Source organism: Anopheles coluzzii, chromosome 2 (assembly GCF_943734685.1).
Source record: "Anopheles coluzzii chromosome 2, AcolN3, whole genome shotgun sequence".
In the NCBI taxonomy this organism is placed as follows: Eukaryota; Metazoa; Arthropoda; class Insecta; order Diptera; family Culicidae; genus Anopheles; species Anopheles coluzzii.
In genome coordinates this window covers 24,791,959-24,810,793 of record NC_064670.1, presented here as the reverse complement: position 1 = coordinate 24,810,793, position 18,835 = coordinate 24,791,959, and the positions used below count along the sequence as shown (strand labels likewise).

The following is an 18,835-nucleotide window of genomic DNA, read 5'->3' as shown; positions in this document are numbered from 1 at the left end:
ACGAATGATACGGAAGACAAAAATGATGGCGTACGAGTTTCCCTTCTTACAAGGTCTCAGGTTCAAAGGGGGAAGGATAAATAGATCAAAAGTAAAGGAAAAAGGTGTATCGGAAATAGAACGAATTACCTTGCCATTTACCTTCGTTCCATGTTTCATTCAACCACTTTTTTTTGTCCTACTTTTCGTGGAGCTACTGTTGCCAAAAGCATGTACAAACATACATACATATCTTATGTACTTTGGCCTTTAAGGCTTCCGTTATGCGTGTATCCTTGGGGCGAAATGCTAAGTATGTGTGTGTGTGTGTGTGTTTGTGCGAAATTTAAATTAAGCAACTCTCCATGTGTGACGAAAGCGGTAAGAAACCTGTATTTAATAAGCAATGCGCTTGGGTAAGGGAAGCAGAGACTTTTGCCTTGTTTTTCGGGCGGAATGTGATTACCTTGGATGTTGTTTTAAAAATCAAACCCCAGGCATGTGTCTTTTATTTCATGTCACAGTTCGTTCCAAGTTTTGATTGATTGCTTCGAAATGAATCGCATTCATTTTTCTCGTGTCATTTTGCCAATCGTACCGATGCCTATTTTAACGAAGAGCAAAAGTTTCGTTATGAATAGAATGCAGTCCTTCTTCCCTTTGCAGCAAGCAAACGCGAATTGATCGATTGATTCGGACTTCGGGGCATTTTTATCGATAGCAAAACAGTACAGTGCTCGAACGATCTTGTTGACCTACAAAAACAGAGTAAAGCACCAGGCGTCTCCATCATGGATGCCGTGTACTAGGCGTCTCCATGGGCGCATGTACCAGGCGTCTCCATCGGCAAGCGTACCAGGCGTCTCCATGAGCTGTTACGTAGAAACTTCATCCAACCCCGCCCCTGGCCTACTTCGACTGTAAGGAGAATTTGGCTTGTATTATGAATTTCATTCAATTGATGAATGAACGACAAAAGGGCGGAAAATAAACAGCGAAAATCAATCAACATCACATTACCCCCCCCCCCCCGCGCCAGTGAGTGGGTATGCAATCGTGTGCTGCAAAACCCACAAACCAATTTAAGAAATCCAATCAGCGCAATAGGTTTTCGGTAGATTCGGTAGAAAATCATAATTTTCATGTAAAAATTAATCACTCTCAACGTACCAACGTGACAACCTAAACCACCTTTCTTGCCTCCATAAAACATTAGCGATTGCCACCAGGGGGGAACGGTGTTCTGGGACAAACTTGCCAAATAATAAGCGTTAAATTACACTCACTTCCATTGATGCTAAAGAATGTTGCCTCTCTCAGGTTTGGTTTGAAATAAGATGCTTCACTTCACGTGCACTTTTTGATAACAAATAAATAGGTTTGAAGTAAACGAATACGAGAAGGCACGGTTTGTGTTTTGTACGGTACACGACTTGAAGTTCTTTTTGGGGGAAAACCCCAACCCCGTCACATCCCGTTTTCGCGAGGGATTTTCCCCACAACAGATGCCGTAAAACAAAAGACATTAGGTTGTGTTGGGGCTGACACGCAGCAGCAGGGGGGAATGAGTCGCACGTAAAATCCAGCCCGTTCATGTTTCGCTTGTTCCGCTGTCAGAGTAGGCACTGTGTTTGGCACAGTGCCAAAGTTGCACCATTTTATTTATGCCGTTCTGCTCTCTTCGCAAGGAGGAACTGTATGCAAAGGCGATACAAACGATGCCAACATATTTCATCTGCCCTCAAGCACAAGTACACTTTTCTGTTCCTGTTTTTGTTTATTTTTTGTTATCCGATTAAAGATGAATATGTTGAAAGTAGAAGACAAAACACAAAACAAAAACAAAACAACGTTTGAATTAAGTTAACTCTCTTTCTCTTTGCCTCTTTTTGTCTCTTCATCTGTTCAACAACCGTAAACAATCAATCACACAGAGTCGCACCAAAAGTGTCCTTTCTTTCTACTTAATAAAAAAAAACACACCATACGCCGAAACAAAAGTTTGAGTTAAATTTTGCTTTTTTTTATTCCCACCAGCTCGCACTGCGAAGCGATGGTGGTGTAACACATTGTAAAAGTCCAAATACAATAACAAGCTATTCGTATAAGAGTTGGAGGAGGAGGAGAAGGAGAAGGAAGAGGAGAAGGAGGAAGGGGAGGAGGGTCGAGTGTGGACATGAAGCAAAAGCAAAAGAACCCTACCGGATGTGACAATGAATGGATGGATTGATCACCGAGGTTACCGGGGGTTTTGTAGCGGGTGCTTCGGAAAATAGGATTACATTTTCCGAAACCCTGTCCACATGCCTCTTCTAAGCGTTGACGACGAACGACAAAACAAACAGCGCGGCCATCGACGACGACCACCACCACCACCATCGAGCAGCCGGCCGGCCAACGGACGAGCACACTTCGGTTTCGATCTTATCACAGTTGAGAAAGTGTTTATCGCTCGACAGTAGCTTGGCGATGCGGCGCAGAAACACGGCCGAGTCCGGTTTGCACTTGTACCGGGCGCTGATGTACACGCAGTTCTCGTACGCGTATCGAGCACTAGAGCCCCCGCCCGAGTCCGACGCAAGATGGGAAAAAAGAGCAAGCGGAGAGAGAGAGGAGAAATTGAAGTGACTGAATGATTACGATATGGTATGAGAAGAAGAAGGTGAAGGTGCGAGGTAAGCTTACCAGCAAAAATGCATGTACTGCTCGTTGAGCGACTGTTCGGTGGTTTTGGCAATTTCCTCCTTCAGAATGGAGACGAACCGTTTCGAGCAGGAGTCCAGATCTCGGTGCACCAGCTGGAAGCAGTCCTTGTGCCAGAGGAATTCTGCAACAAATTGCAGATGGAAAGGGCAGTTAGGCTGTTAGAACTGTCGATGGGATCGTACCACACCGTGTAAAGTCCAAAAGAGGTACATTTTGTGTTGCAGATTGCATAACCAAGGGCGTCAGAGTTAGAGTCAAAACCAAGGCGTGATGATTTTAACAGTTGCTTACCCGCACAAATGTCCATTTTTACCCCTGCCTTACCTTGCTGAAATGCTCGATCACGGCACAGGAACTGATACAAACGCTTCGCACCGTACACCTCACTGTCGATGATGAACCGCTCCTTCGCGTCTACGCACACATCCAGATAGCGTTCCACGCAGTCCATGCCCCGATTGAACAGCCTTGAACGAATAAAGCGGTTTAGGAATCAGTGGTTGGTAGAAGCGGTTGGTAGCAAATTGGAAAAACCGAAGCGAAGGAACCAAAGGAAATCACACGCAATACAAGCAGTAGGCTACGACGTACAGGCAGCGGCTGTTGATCTGCTCGATGGTTTCTGGAATCTGCACCGTGTGCAGCAGCTCGGCGGTAGCGTTAGGCGTGACGTTGTGGAAACAGCCGTCGAGCATCTGGGATATCTGTCCGCAGACCGGTTCGGGGAAGGCTGCCAATGTGTTGCCAGGCTCTGGAAAAGAAAGAGGAAAAGCACAGCGTGTGTCGTGTGTGAGCTGTTTTGTTGTTGTAGGTTGCGCCAGACAAGGCGCTAACGGGACGGAATCACTGGAACTGGTTTGATGAAAGTTTGTTGAGCAGAATACGTCATTCTCGCTGCTTCTTTCGACAGGCTGCCCGTCGAAGCTTGATTGTTGAAGAGTAACGTATACGGGACGCGAGCATTAGATTTGATCAAAGTAAGCTCCTACGAATGAAGAAAACCCTTCCCCGTGTTTACACAGTTTCAGTCGACCCATGAGGAGTAGTCTCTGTTACACGTGTGATTGTGAGCAGTACAGGCAACACGTGTTAGCAAAGCCTCCGCCTGTCTGACCTGGCTCAGTGGTGGTGATATTTTCGTTACGACCACGTTAATGCTCCTTCTATCGTTGATCCTGTCGCCATCGTCGTGGTTGTGGTCGGCATCGTGTTCCAGCCGTGTTTCCCCATTTACCCGCTTCCCGTTTTCGCTGGGGAAATTCTTCTCTACCCCCGCGTGTGCTAGCCAGCCCATTGATGATCAAATACTTTCCTTTCGGGGCGGATATTTATCGCCCACACAAGTAAACAGGTCCAGGCTGCCATCGTGATGTTGCCATGCTATGTCATGCCATGCTATGTCATGCCATAACCCCATGTTGGGGCCGTGGGTGAACCGGACTGCTCAAAACATGATTATCGTCGGAATTAGAGAGTTGTTCGGTGGTGGTGATGGGGTTTAAGCTAAAGTAACAAGTATCTATGAGTGCGTGTGTGTGTGTGTGTGTTTTTTTGGGAGAATGCTTTCGACATAAAGGTGGAGGGAGGGGTTTGAATTATTTCCGTTAGTCTGTACAAGATTCCTCGTAGCCGGAATTTCGCTTTCGACATCGGCAAAGAATGCAATGTTCCCCGTGGTAGGGCGAACGGACAGACAGCACACGCGGGATGGCATTTACGCATCGTCGGCGTGTACAGGCAATAGCTTTTCCGGCGAGGGCGACTCCCTCCCCCGTCCCACCCGGAAAGAGGCAGACGAAACGGGCACGACGACCGTCATAAATCATGGTCAAGGTGCACTTCAAATAAAAAAGCAACAAACACACACACACACACACACACACACACACACACACACTGGTTTGAAGATTTGTCTCCACTCAACTTTAACTTGTCGACGCTTGCAAAGAGAAAGAGAGAGAGTGAGAGTGCATAAGATGTCAAACGTTATTCCGAGACCGGTACGCTGAGCACGGAAATGAAGCACTTCATTTCAATGCCCGAACGGAACGGGTTGGGGGGGGGGGGGTCAGACATACAATAGAAAAGGATTACTGCTATGGGTCTTTGTGATGCCCGGAACCCGTGGGTTGCACACTTTTCTTGAAAGCTTTCCCCCCCCCAAACCGAACGGGAGAAGGTTGAAATGGAACCTTTTTTTTAGTGGCTGGGATTTACAGTTAAAAACCATTCATTTGTGTGTGCTACATTGATTTGCAACATTAACATAATTTCTCTCTTGTTTGAATTTCCGCAGCTATTAGGTTGAAGTTGAAATCAAGTAGATATGGCATAACATCCTTTGGAGAGCTCGTAATGAAAACACGGTCCGTCCGTCATTTTTGTATGAACTTTTTAAGCAGAAGCGAGCATTATTTTTTCATTTACATTTCGCTTCTATTTCTAGAAAGCTTGTTATAACGTTCCCTCTTAGAAAAATGCCCCAAAACCATAGAGAAAACATCATTTCCTTTTCATTCCATTCCATTTTTGGTTTGCATTATCTTTCTGACCGGTACAACGGTTTGCTGGGGAGAGTTTTAATGATTTATCTTTATCGTGCTTTTATTGTGCGCTATAAATAAGACAAAGTGAGGTTGAAGCTAAATTTAGTATGTATCATACACTGTTCTACAAGCACTTGTTTTATCCTCCTCTACTGCTATAATCTCCTGCTGCAGCACAACAGCACGATAATGCCATTCTCTTCCCTTCAGAATGACCATTTTAATCTTTTTATCGAAGCTTGAAAATGATAAACTTCTACAGTAAAATTGAGCACTGGAAGGTAGATTAGTCTCATTAACGCCTCATAATGAAGTTACAATCTGCTGTGGATAAGAGTGTCGTTAGTGAACTTGCTAATTCGTTCATTCGTTCAGCTTGCATTGCTTGTGCTTGTCCTAATTCGATTGCGCCCCTAACTCAAATTCTTTGTTTCGTTCTTGGAAAAACGGTCTAGGAATGGACCTTTAGCTTTCACTACCTTTACCTTGTTATGGGTAAATGAACATACTAAACGAACATTTCGGTAGAACAGTTTTCGTACCATTTTGCAGATGCTTCTGAATGAAATCCCTGTTGGAGACTACTACAACCGTAGCCGGAATGTAAAACTCAAAATTTTTACTCTCGAACCTTTGACTAACTTTAAGCGAAAGCATTGCACGTGCCCGCCTAGGCATAAAATGTTACATTTTTTGCACCTTATGGCCTCGGGGCCGGGATCCATTATATTTTGGGCGGCTCAATTTATGGATGATTTTATTAGCCAAGCTTGCGTAGACGAACGTAGACTTGCCCATTATGTCTTTGTTTGTTTATCACCGTGTCGCGGAAGAAGCAAAGCAACAAAAAACCGGGCGGGATGGCCCGAAAGTCTTTCAACACACTTCGTTCATGCTTGGGGGCAATCTACGGCTTGCGCTACCAGACAAGGTTGAAAGAATTCCATTAGATGGATCTCCATATATGTGCTGGCTGGCCCGTTTTTTCGCTGTTTTTTTTTTGTTGCGCTTGTTTGAAGATCCTACCCCGAGGGCTACTATTGGGTTTCTGAGCGAACGATTGCAATAGTAGTTCATAACGAACGAAGGGGAAAAAGGTTTTCTCATATAGATGTATATTGTACCAGATCGTACCGTGTTCTACCACGTCACGTTTTCGGCTCATCTTGAGCTCAACTAATCTGCTTTTGAGGCCACTGTTTACTGTTTACTTACCGCAGAAGGTGGTGGTGCAAATGTAACCGAAAACAATTATCCTCAGCATCATCGTGGTGTGGTGTTGCATTTTGATGTGGGGCCTCATTTTGGGTTTTAATTACTTTTCGAAGCTTTTTGGATGTTTGATGCAATATTTTACACCTGTTTTTTTTTCACATTCACTTTTCACCGATTACTTACAACATTATTCCACAAACCAAACCAGTGCACGCATACGGTACAGAAGCAGCACTATACACTTGCCGGCACGTGCTAGTTTCTGTCGAGCGATAACACGACTAACGCGCGAAACGCTACACTACACGCCACACTTCCGTTTCGGATGCTTTCGGGGGCCCTTTGCTAACCGGATATGCTGTATAGTGAACCGTTGCGATAGAGCGAATAGTACAAACTGAGCTTTCCCATGGAAACCACCGAGTGCTGCTTGGCTGGCCGTACTGCTGCGCGTTACCATGGCTACGCTAGTACGGTGTATTCGGAACGAGCTTCCACCACTCACACGCTGCACGGCTATGGGTGGTAGCCATTAATCCGCCGCACCCACCGCATCACTCTTGCCATTCCGCTCGTTCGGCTCAATGTTCAATGTATCTCAGTAGCTGAGTTACCAGCAGAGCGTCGTACCATCATCCATCCACCTTTGCTAAGCTGCGCTTTGCGATTTGTTCCGCACAAAGCCTGTACCAAAGAAAAGTTTACGGGGAAAAACTTCTTAACAAGCAGAACGGCACAAAAAGCCTAACTACAAAATCAAACAACTTGCGAACGTAAACAAACCTGTAAGTGCTCATTGTACACTGAAAATGTACCCCCAAATACAGGGTTTTCCAGGTGTTGTCATAGTTGTGGGACACTTCTTTGACTTTTTCTTACGTGAAGTGAACTTCACATGTTTAGACCGGGCTACATTGATCGTACTCTCTGGTGTAATTTCAATTTTCACTAGCGCATCTGGCGGCGGCTGGTGGAAGCTTTTTTTGGTCATCGAGGGAATGATCGTGCCGGATCTCAAAATTAAGTAGTTTTTCCATCATTTTTTGCCATGAAAATGGATGCAATACGTGCAAGACATGTGCATCTACCTTTTGCAAAACTTTTCTCGTCCCAATTAAGTTAAAAACATGGAAAAATTAAATATTTTCTGAAGCGGCTCCAAATTGTTTAGAAAAATGCTTCGGTCAGCCGCCGCTAGGTGCGCTAGTAAAAATCAAAATTACACCAGAGAGTACGATCAATGTAGCCTGGCCTTTAGAAATTGGACTCTATGGCACCCTTTTTGGACGGGCTCCTTCGAAATTCCTATTGGATTTGGATCAACAAGAGTGCTGTAGAGTCCGTTTTCCATTATATTAAGTTCATTTCACCTAAGAAAGAGTCAAACGATGTCAATGAGAACTCCTGGAAAACCCTGTAATGCACAGACACTTTGCTTTGCCGAGGTGTTGATTGAGCGTTCATGATTTAATTTTCATTCTCTCGGTATCCCACTTGTGAGACACTATCAAAGGAAAGGTTGTTGTTGTTTTTTTTTCAAATAAAAGTATGTATAGTTCGTTCAATGCCGCCGGTTGGCTGCATTGAATACAAAAAGCAAGGGCGCCGGTGGGGGAATGTTGTTCAGGGTCAGATTCTCAACCTGTCCGAAAACATAAATAAAATAAAAATAATCCACTTGGGAGGACTACGACCCCATTTGTGACCCCTTACCCGAAGGCAGTTGGAAAAGATTTCTATCAACTCGGTTTTACATTCTTCGGTCAGATCACAGCCACAGCAGCCAAAAGCAGAAGCCGAAATTATCCATTCAGCATGGGGTACACTTCGACGACCCGGCTCCGGCCTGGGTTGAACCAATACGTATTTCAAACACGTGCTATCACGTGTTAGCAGCCGGACAGAACTTCTCGGAATTCAGTTGTCGCGCGTGAAATCAAATGAGCCAGACTTTTCCTCCCTAGAAAGCGCACACACCCACACCCACACACACACACCCACTGCCTCAATTTGTGTTTCCCCCCAAACCTGGACCGGAACGATGTGATTTTCGTTTTGTTGCTGGTATTGTTGCGTTTCCTTAGAAAGAGTGTGCACACACAAATACACAAACACCATGAGCATCCCATTTTCGCTGCTGCTTTGAAAGGATGCCGGTAAACTTCCTGCCGGACTTTCGGATGGTATCTGTTTTTGGTCTAGCCCAGTAGTAGATGATAGGTTGGGTGGGGTTTGGCGCGTTTTTTTTTGTTTCGTTTTTTATGTTTTCTTTTTTTGCTGTTTCGTGACTGTGAAAGGTAAGTTAATTAATATACACAGATCGTTTGCGAGCGGGCAGCAGGCCTGGCAGATACGGCTATTTAGCAGCGATGGAAGAACAGCAAACGGGTGTACACCGTGGTGTGAAAAATGTTTTAATTAAATAAACCAGCCAACCCACGGCCACAGCGTCACGATTTCGGTGTTTTTTTAATGTCAAAAAAAAGTTGAAAAAAAACTCAATTAAATTTATTAATTGTGTGATGTACTCAACCGTAAGGGCATTGGTTAAAATATGATTAAATTCTTGTGGAGTGAAAAAAATGTATAATTAAAACGTACACCCGCTTAATGCTTATTTCATTCGACGCTGAACTAACAGGCAAAGTTCCGGCTAGCATGAGCCATGCCATGTGCTTGCTGTTGTGACCCAAACTGTACACTACAAGATCCACACTTATCCGACCATCTGTTGCCCGCACGGAAGAAACTTATGCGGGAAAGTTCCTCCCAGCAAGTGTGCAGCAACATTTCGGGACAACAAGTCGATGTTCCACTAACCAATACGTACTGTGTACCCATATGGGTAAGCCGAACTTGCTGTACATTAAGTCAGCACGCATCATCCGGCACAACCCGGCAGCGTTTTAGTATGCTTTGTTTATCGCAAAGCGTGTCGTCCGCATGTTGAAATGGATTTAATTATCATCACAGTTTAACTGAAGCATAGTAACAGTGTGTTATGGTAACAGTGTGTGCTCCACGATAATGCTGACTGTGCATGATCGTTCATTTCCGGGTGTTTGTGGGTTAAAAAAAGGAACACGTGCAACACACCTGACACGTTCGCTAGATTGAGTAAGAGCAAAAACATTATTTCTAATGTACTCTTCTTATGCTGTCCACCACACCAAAAGGGAGCAAAGCGTTTCACGCTTGCTTCGATGCGAACGACCGCTATCTCCAAAAAAGCGCAAAGCTACCGCTATCTGCTTTCAGCAAAGTTCGTTGAGTTGTATGTACACTAACGGAAAGGGGGAGGAGGGGAGGGAGCAAATGGCGAGGGCGTTGGATTCTTTATCATCATACATCTGTCACGTCTCGTTATCAATATGTCTTTCTTTTGTTTTTGTGTGTTCATTTGTTTTCGGGCATTTTCAATCACGCCAAGCAGAGTGAAACTTTTCTCCATGTCCTTTTTGTTGTTCCTGCTATCTAGTGCAGACGGTGCAGACACACACAAACACACAAAAACTTACTCATTTCTTGTAGGTTGAATGTAGTAGCGCAATCGATACGCAGTTGTGCTGGTATCAAATCAACTCGCAAAACGTTAGCTTGCTGGTGCTCACAACGCTCTTTATGGGGCTGGCAAAAAGCGGAATATATGAATGGTTTTCTACACAAAGCAGATGAAACTTGTGGAATAATTCTTTGAAGGGTCAAGCAATGGTAGAATAAATTACACAAAACCGTTATAAAATTAGCATCAACCCTGTTACTTCACCGGCCACACCGAGTGCAATCAACTGCAAAATGAATGATTGATGGTAAAATATTCGATACTCAACAACATATTTTGCGATGCGTAACGTTCATACAATTGATTAACTATTCACGAACAAATAGATTGGAATGTTTGTTTTAATGGTCTAGAATGTGCTTACCTATAATTTTAACAACGGTTGTTGTTTCCATTGCACATCAACTAACAGGTGCGAGGCCATGAGCCAAAAATTGACAGAAAACCATGGGAAAATTTTGACAATTAAAGGGAACATTGTTTATGTTTAGCGATGGACGTTGCTATGGCGTGAATAAGAGTTTTGTTCGGCATTTTGCACTCATTTCTCTTTACTAACTTGAGCAATTAGAATATTACATGGCTGATATAATCCAAGGATTTCATTTATTATTAGTCACTGGGTTATAAGCAAAGGAAGGTATTTGTATTGTACATGTGTGTGTCGCTTGGATGTTCCATTTTACTCTCAATGATTAATTGCAATTTCTCATATCAAGTGGGGACATGTACTGTGCTGTTATATGGCTAATAAGCTTTTGGTTACTCCTGCAAGACCGTTGCGGACGGTAGTGGTTGGTGGTTACGGAATTGCCAACCAATCAAAAAGTCTATCAATGTTTCTGAATACAGAGTAGACTCAAATGACTTCTCCTTATGTCTCCAAGAGTGATTGGCCGCAGGAAATTGAAGCATTACAATATGCTTTCTATAAAATCCATCTTCTTTTCCGCTTTAGCTATTCCCGTTTGTTTGTAAACACTTTTTCAGGAAACTGTCAAAAGAGAGCTGAAAACGGCAACCTAGCAACGGGCTTTGCATCTACCTGTTCTCCTTAATAGATCTTGGTACAATTTCTCAGTTCACATGGCATTCTTCGATATATTAACAGTGGGATATACAAGAAGAGTTGAGTTGTCGATCGAGGCCTGATTTAATAAACCACAATCCCGTGATACACCGACAATAACAATTCAAACAATTAAATCGGTGTTAATGATACATTCTCAAACAAGAGCATACATACACACACTGTCGGAATTGGGCTGCAAATCGTTAAAATACCATTTCAAGTGACATATTCAATTGGCGCATTGATTTAGTGGAATGTGCGCTTCCCGGGGGGACGTTTCCCGCAGGAGTGCTAAATTAATACGTTCATTAACATACTTGCATTCCGTTACTACCTGCCGATATTGATCAGCCAGTACTTCAATCCGAATCACTCTTAAACAATGTACAATACGTCCTATAGTTTCAACTGTACAATTGATGAAGAAAGCTTCCAGAAGGGATTCCGTCTCTCTTTATATTTATTACATGACATTCCAACATTACTTTTTCGCAGGAAAACCGCCCACACGCAAAAATAAACCACAACAAAAGTTGTGTTTTTATTTTGCTGGTTTCACTTACCTGATCTTGATGGGTATAGCTGACGTCCTGGTTCCACGGATGCGTCAGTCAAAACAATCTCCAGCATCATCCAGCTCCATCGGTCGGTCGGTCGCTTATTGCTAGTGATATTGATGGTAAAACTTTCCCCCGGCAGGCACACGGCAGGCTGCTGCTGCTGCTGCTGCTGTTGGCGTGTCTTGATTGTGTGCCTTCGTTCCGGCTTAGCAAAAGCTTGCGGTTTTTTCTCCTATCCCGTCTATCAGCAGCGCACGCTACAGAGGTGATTTATTAAAACTCGACACGGGCAGCACAAGCGAAGCACGCCATAACGGCCGCATTTCTGCGCTTCATTCTTGAGGCGAAAGCTCCTTGATGTGGGAGATACTTGATTCAAGCGTATTTTGTATCGCTTCATACGTGCATCTATCAAACGCACGCTTAGCCGGCTAACATGCTTGATTATGTCGAGGGGTTCTCGGTTCCAGGTATCAATCACCGTGGATGCATTGACTATGATGATGCATCGATCATGATGCGTGTGTGTGTGTGTGTGTATGCGGATTATGAAAAATCATGTCAGGCGTCATCTTTCATTAGATGGAAGGATGAAGACAAACAGCTTCCTTCCTTACAAGAGGTTTGTTAGATTCTGCTATGAGATCCTGCTGTCGGAAATTGCCTCTACTTGAAGCTTTCCTCCAAGCACTGCCATTACGTACCGATTGTACTTCTTTATCTCTGTTACAGTTGTTTTACGGTTACTTTTTTTAGCACATAAAACCCGTGCAAAGAGTGCAAAGAACAACTTTCGAAAATAAACATCTCGCTAACAGTCCCAAATAAATGAAAGCAAGCTCCCACCATCGATGAGCTCAAAGCAACGGGAAACCAAACAAAATTCACAAACACAGCGTCTCTTCTTTTTTTTTGTACGCTACACTTTGCGTTTACATTAAAACTTTCAACCGCTCTCAGCAGCATTCAGCATATTGTAAAACAGCAAAGAAAGCAATTGAAATTCTTTTTTCCCATTTCCTCCTATGTCTTGCGATGTGTGTGAGCTTTTGAGCTAGAGCACAGGACACCACACCATTCGCTTGCCCGAAATGGTTGTGCTTTTGCGAGTGAATGTGAATGAAACATCAATTTTCTACTTCAAAAGCTTCAACACCTTAGTAATTGATAAAGTTTTTTAATTTTACTGCACACAATCCATCGACCGCCGCGTTCTCGCGGACGATGAAAGTGAAATGTGTTAGATGATGGTCGGTATCATATTACCTACGGAGCTGACGGATTAGAATATTCTTTACCATATTCTGGTACGCGGCGATAAAGAAACGAAGTACAGCAATAGAAGAACCTGATAAGTTTATCATAATATAATTAATCAATATTGCTCCACACTCAAACACACATTTGCTATACAAAGCCGATCATCGTAGCTAAAAAGCCACTATACGCAATCATTATTTAACTAGCGCAAACAAGCTGTCCTCATCGATAGCAAAACTCTGCGAATGATGAGCCAATCAAACACAGAAACAAACAAACAAACAGCCCTGGTGGCTGGAAGTAATATAAACTTCCTTTCTTCCTTTCCACACGCGGGGCCGAGTTTGCGCGCGATCGTGAGCGACAAACGCGCTCGGGGCACTCACGGGCCATCAGTTCGGTTCGTTAGCCGCGCGGCTTCGGTTTTGTGTTGCCGAAAAGCGCGCGCTATGCCGGGTTTGGGTGATGATATCGGGCACCACCATGCCGACCATCGACGAATCATCAGTCAAGTCAGACAAATTTCTCGCGCGCTTGAGAATGGTTGCAATAAAAAGCTTTGGCGGCTGGGTGAGATAAGTTTTTTCTCGCGAGTGGACGAGTTGGGCAGCGCCATGCAAGTGCGTGAACCGTTGCAGCAAGTGAAGTGGAGTGTGGCTACAAAACTAAGTAATATTACATTGTGTGTATCTGCATTGACGTACCGCGCTGGCCATAATTGTGTAGTGTGAGTTCGTATGTTGTGCAGTATGCAGTGTACATGAAAAAAAGAAACCATCAATTTTACTGTGGTTGAGAGAACATGATAAAATTACCTCGTTTGCATCACTGCTAAACATGTCGGTTAAGCGCACGGAACGTGGACTACGCATCGGCTGGTGGATATGTGGGTGTACATTATGGGGATGTAAGTATCTGGAAAGTGGCAAAAAGCGACCCGCGAGCAGTAGATCAAACAGTGAGTGGCGATCACCGTATACATCTGGTGGCATTTATCAAATTATTCATTGTACCGCAATACCATTACCGAGACCAACCTTTGCACTGACGGACTGCCCCTGACATTACGGTACCAACTCCATGGCCGGTTACCACCTTCGGTTATGGTGGCTTGGTAGCAAAGTCAAAGGGACAAACCCTACCCACGCTTCTTCACCCACGTTGCTCGGCTTCTTGCGTGTGGTGGATATTTCGTGCGAATATTTCCGCTTGATTAAGGACGGCCCAACATTATCTGCCTAGAAACAAGTCAATTAGCGCAAAACAATCTTCCCAGTCCGTAGTAGTAGAGCCTACACGGCAGATTGCCTGCGGCATTGTGATGTTTGGCATGCTTTAGCTTCACACTGATTAGCGAGAACGAGTTGAATGGGTCGTTTATCCGACGGAATGGTGGGACGGTATAAACTATTTCCAACTAAACACCGGCGGATAAAACCCGTCAATCGCTTTTCCGAAAGTGATGCTTACGCCCCTCGGGGAGTTTGCGAGAGTTACGATTAAAACAAAGATCCTCGAAACGCACGGATAAAGTAAACGATTACATGACAGGGTTCGATATTGCTCTCCTTGCCATCTTCGTCCGGTTCGATGCGTTATCACTGTCACAGACTGAAGAGTACACTGGAGAGAGAGAGAGAGAGAAAGAGAATGAAAGGGTACAGAATGTTGATTGTTTCTATCGGCTCACATCACATATTTTCTCCCCTTTCCTCCCTTTTTAGTCTTCATGCTTCCAGTTGCCAACGGTGCCATCCCCGAAACGGCATGTGGCCGGGCAGGACAGTTGCTCGGTAATTGCTTCCGTAATTTCACCCCAACCGTTGCGGTCGAAGCACTGCATGCGGTTAAAATTCCCGACTCGCTGGAGGAAATCAACAGCCGGTGCCTGTAGGTATTACTGTGTAACCTCACCTCTAATGGAAACGCCCACATACCGAGTTCTTGCTTGCATTGCCATTTGTTTTGTTGTGCCCTCCTCAAACAAGAATCTTCAACCGCGGAATGGAATGCGTCCGCCAGTATCTGAGGGAGTGCGTCAATGCGCGGCAGCGGAAAATTATCGAAAACGAAGTGTACGGTGCACAGAAGCTGTACGAGTATCTGTGCTACGATCAAGCCTTCCAGCGTGGTAAGTATCAAATGATGCTGATCACTGTTGGGTGTCCTCCTAAAATGAGAACAGGAAGACGTCAAAAAAAAAAACAGCTACACGAATGAGAGGTGCAATGTTTTTTCTTACCATTTCGGCAGAATTTCTACGGCACAAGAGCTGCTTCCAGCTGGTACATCCCGAGTGGGATCTCTGCTCGAACCAGTTCATAGGCGTGCTGAAGGAGGAGATGGCCCGCGTCACCAAGCAGTCGATCAATGTTCAATACGTAAACTTTTGCTGGTAAGCAAGGCCTACCCAGCGCCACTGCACTACTGCACCACACTGCCAGTGGCAACGGTCTTAGTAAACCGTTTTTCTTCGGTCTATCTTTTTTGGGTTTTTTTCTTTCTCTCTTTCTTCGTCCCCATTTATACAGTGCTCGGTATGCGTACGAAAACTGCGTGTACGACAATGCCCGCTACATCTGCAAACCGGACTCGGCCGTGTTTTTGCGCCGCATCGCCAAGCTGCTGTCCACCGACAAGCACTTCCTCAACTGTGATAGGATTGAAAATGAGCTCTGCTCCGGTGCGGTCCGTGTCCCCGGTGAGTACGCCACGGTGCCGCTTCTCCTTCTCCTCCTTCTCCCCCTGCTCCCGCTGCTACTGCTGACGGTCGGTGCGGTACGGTAGGAGAAACAGCTTGCCAGCCACAACGGTAATTCGCGGTACGTACCGCGGCGTACCGTCTCATACAGGGTGTGTATATCTTATTGTTATTACACAAAAAACGATTGCTGTACGCGACTGTAAAGAGTGTCGTATGAATAAAGTAATGTTTTATGTACTACCTTTTAAGTTTCGCGTGTTTGAAGACAAAAAAAAACGAAAAATATTTGTCCCTTTTCCAGTAAGTACGCAAACCAGACGCAATGCAGAAATGTAAAAAAGCATATTGTTTCCCCCCTGCAAATGCTGATGCCCCCCTACTTTCCATATCACTGTAAAACTGTCCGGCTGCGTAATGTAATTCAGTTTCTTAGAAATTTGATACCATTGGATGCTGTCATGGCCGGTTGGTTTCTTCAATCCATTGCTTCCATTCTTACTCCCTGAGAAAGATGGGTCGACAAATTCAATTAGAATTCTTCTGTGTAGCATGACATCGGCACGACATCGGCAGATAACCGATGTTTGAGTGAACAGCAATCTTTAAATTTAATCACATGGTAATAAGGATGTTTTGAAGCAGAGCTGTGCTGCATCCCAGCACATGATGCCGTCTACCGTTCGATTGGGGTTAGGTGCACAGAAAACCAGAAAACAGGAAATTAATACCCGTTCGCAATGTACCGTAGGTACGAGATGGTCAAGTCGTTTTCCCTGGAACTGCTCCCTATTTTTCCGTTCCAATATGCTGGCGATATGGTTCTACGACATCATGGCCGGTGACCTCAATTTGCTTGTGAAAGTGGTGCTCCATCAGTTTCAGGTTACTTTTAACCTTTTTCTAGCTTCCAACGTTCCAGGAGTTCCTCCACATGGCATAAGGGGGCGTGTTAGAGAGGAACTATCCTCAGGGCATTCAGCCTCTGGTTCACACATTGGCGTGAAAAGGTTAACGGTGGGTGGTAAGCTCAGCAGTGCGTAACTTGGTTGGTTACATTTCAATTTGATTACATTCGAGATCAAAAGGCGCGATGTTTGAGCATCTTTCTTCCGGGGAATCTCTTTTTATGGGGTGGATTCGTTGCTTTCCATTTAACGTTTGTCACGACAGCAGCAAACCATTTAACGACTGTTCCTTGAACCATTCGCCACACATATTATTTCATGCCACCATGTACATTTCAACAGTGTAATTGATTTGTTTTTTCATTTTTAAAGCATTTTTCCTCCCATTCCTAGCCAAAATAAAAAAAAGTACTGCATTCTTCGTCAAAACAACGCATGACGCACACTGCCATAGCACAGCTCTGTAGATTTTTGGTCGTTGGCTCCGCTAAACTCCTACACGAAGATAACGAAGCATGGCAAAATTTGTTTAAATACATATACCTTTAATGGATGTGCCGTTCGCCGTAGACGGTGACGATCAAAGCATCATCCCACGGTTTGGATCAACCAGTGTGTTGTCCACAGCAAATGGTCCACCAGTTTGTAGAAGGACTTCCTTCATCCTTCAACAAATTTTGAAACTTTTTCGGCAAACGTGAATTTAATGTACACCAAAGCAATGCCTTAATCTAGCAGCGTTCTAACAAAACGTGACAAACGTGGTTGGGAAGCGGGTGCGGCGGTTGCCTAATTGCCATCATGTTGAATATGATTGTTTGGTTAAAATTTATAGCGACCAATCGAAACACGTTTCTTGGTGTAGTAAATGTAACAACGAAGATAGATCGCAACTCACACCATTTCAATGGAACAGAAACCGTAGCAGTGTTTAAAAAAAAAAGAAACGGCCAAACCAAAGTTCGTGCTGCTAAACGTGCGGTCGTGCGGTTGGGTAGTTAACATGAACAAGTGGAAACCCAAAGTATAACAACTAATTAAATTGCCCCGATGGTTGAAGCTGAGGGAAATTGTGTATTCTGTGCCAATTGCGTACATGTTTCTGAAGTAGAACAAAAAGCTTTTGGCTGTTTAGTTCAGTGTTTTGTATGGTGGTATTATGGTTTTAAGAGATAGTGCGGTTTTGGTTATACATTAGCTAAAGCCTAGCGAAAACAATACAACTGAAAATTAACACGACCCTGTGTGTGACAATAATAATCGTACCCTTACAATGCATTTTGTAAGGGGTAGAATGTGTTAAAACTAAACTATGTACATACTAAAGTGTGTTTACAATTCGTTCCAGCTCAACATAGAAGGGATTAGGAGGGACATTGTGCTCACACAGTACAACATCGCTATAGATGTAGCTTGCCGGTTCGTGGCGCGTGTTGAGATTTTCTGGGAATCTGTAATAAAAATAAACAGCAAACAAAAATTACAACGAAAAGAGGAGAGATTAGTATGAGCTGATCCGAACTGCTGACTTACAGGAACTTTCCCGGGTACTGCCCACGGTGGCCCGAGCGTCCCGTGACCGGGTACGACATCGACGGTATCGGTGTTTTCGTACCATCCTCGTTCACATCCCAGTAGATGCGCGGAACGACCTTAAAGCTAAGCGTATCCTCCGCATTGATTTCGGGATACACATCGTACAGGACGCCGATCGTAATGGTGTCCCCGGCGCCCTTCCGTACCAGCCGTTGGCGTTGTTGCTCCATGTCGCGCTGATTTGCGATTCGCATTGTGGCGTGAGTTTCTGCCTCAAATATGCGCATCAGCACCGTTTTCCCTTCGTAGGTGTGCAGTATAGCGAACCACAGCTCGTCCTCGAGGTTGTGCAGCTTCACCGTGTTGGCAAACGCGGGCAAGGGGGGCAGATCGATCAGCTCGCCGAGATCGCTGTGGCATTTCCGGTGGTGCTGCTTGAACAGGTACAGCTTGCTAAACCAGTAGTGGCACTCGTCGCAGTGCACTCCTTCGTACGGTTGGGTCGCTTGGTCCATCGGTTTGGTTGGCACAATTTGAATCAACAGGCACGATGCGCGGGGAGACTGGAAAGCAGAACTGAACATGCTGTCAGTTTGTATGCCGTTGTTAATGTCCCCACACACACACACCGCCTGCTTCGAATTCCCTGGAAAAAAATGCTGCTGTACGATTCTACCCGTGTAAACTAATTGTGCAAAATGTAAAATTATCTCTTGAAACCATTTACTAAGGCAATGAATTTTTCTTATTTTTCGGGCTGAATCAACAGTCCTTTGTTAAAAGAAAAAAG

General features: G+C 44.5%; 3 protein-coding genes across 3 annotated transcripts; 1 reads left to right on the top strand and 2 right to left on the bottom strand.

The window, feature by feature from the left end:
- Positions 1-1,988: 1,988 nt before the first annotated feature.
- Positions 1,989-7,165, bottom strand: LOC120953211 (uncharacterized). The gene is made up of 5 exons (XM_040372967.2): positions 6,447-7,165; positions 3,277-3,436; positions 3,010-3,152; positions 2,665-2,806; positions 1,989-2,532 (listed from the first exon to the last, which is right to left on the bottom strand). Exons 1-5 carry the CDS (start codon positions 6,532-6,534, stop codon positions 2,292-2,294), a joined length of 774 nt encoding a protein of 257 aa, XP_040228901.2. The 5' UTR covers positions 6,535-7,165; the 3' UTR covers positions 1,989-2,291.
- A 5,796-nt stretch (positions 7,166-12,961) lies between these two features.
- LOC120953236 (uncharacterized) lies at positions 12,962-15,841 on the top strand. Its single transcript, XM_040373011.2, has 5 exons — positions 12,962-13,807; positions 14,625-14,790; positions 14,889-15,031; positions 15,154-15,295; positions 15,432-15,841. Exons 1-5 carry the CDS (start codon positions 13,738-13,740, stop codon positions 15,685-15,687), a joined length of 777 nt encoding a protein of 258 aa, XP_040228945.2. The 5' UTR covers positions 12,962-13,737; the 3' UTR covers positions 15,688-15,841.
- Positions 15,842-17,563: 1,722 nt separating this feature from the next.
- Positions 17,564-18,792, bottom strand: LOC120950949 (uncharacterized). The gene is made up of 2 exons (XM_040369374.2): positions 18,043-18,792; positions 17,564-17,960 (listed from the first exon to the last, which is right to left on the bottom strand). Exons 1-2 carry the CDS (start codon positions 18,627-18,629, stop codon positions 17,831-17,833), a joined length of 717 nt encoding a protein of 238 aa, XP_040225308.2. The 5' UTR covers positions 18,630-18,792; the 3' UTR covers positions 17,564-17,830.
- Between the last annotated feature and the right edge of the window lie 43 nt (positions 18,793-18,835).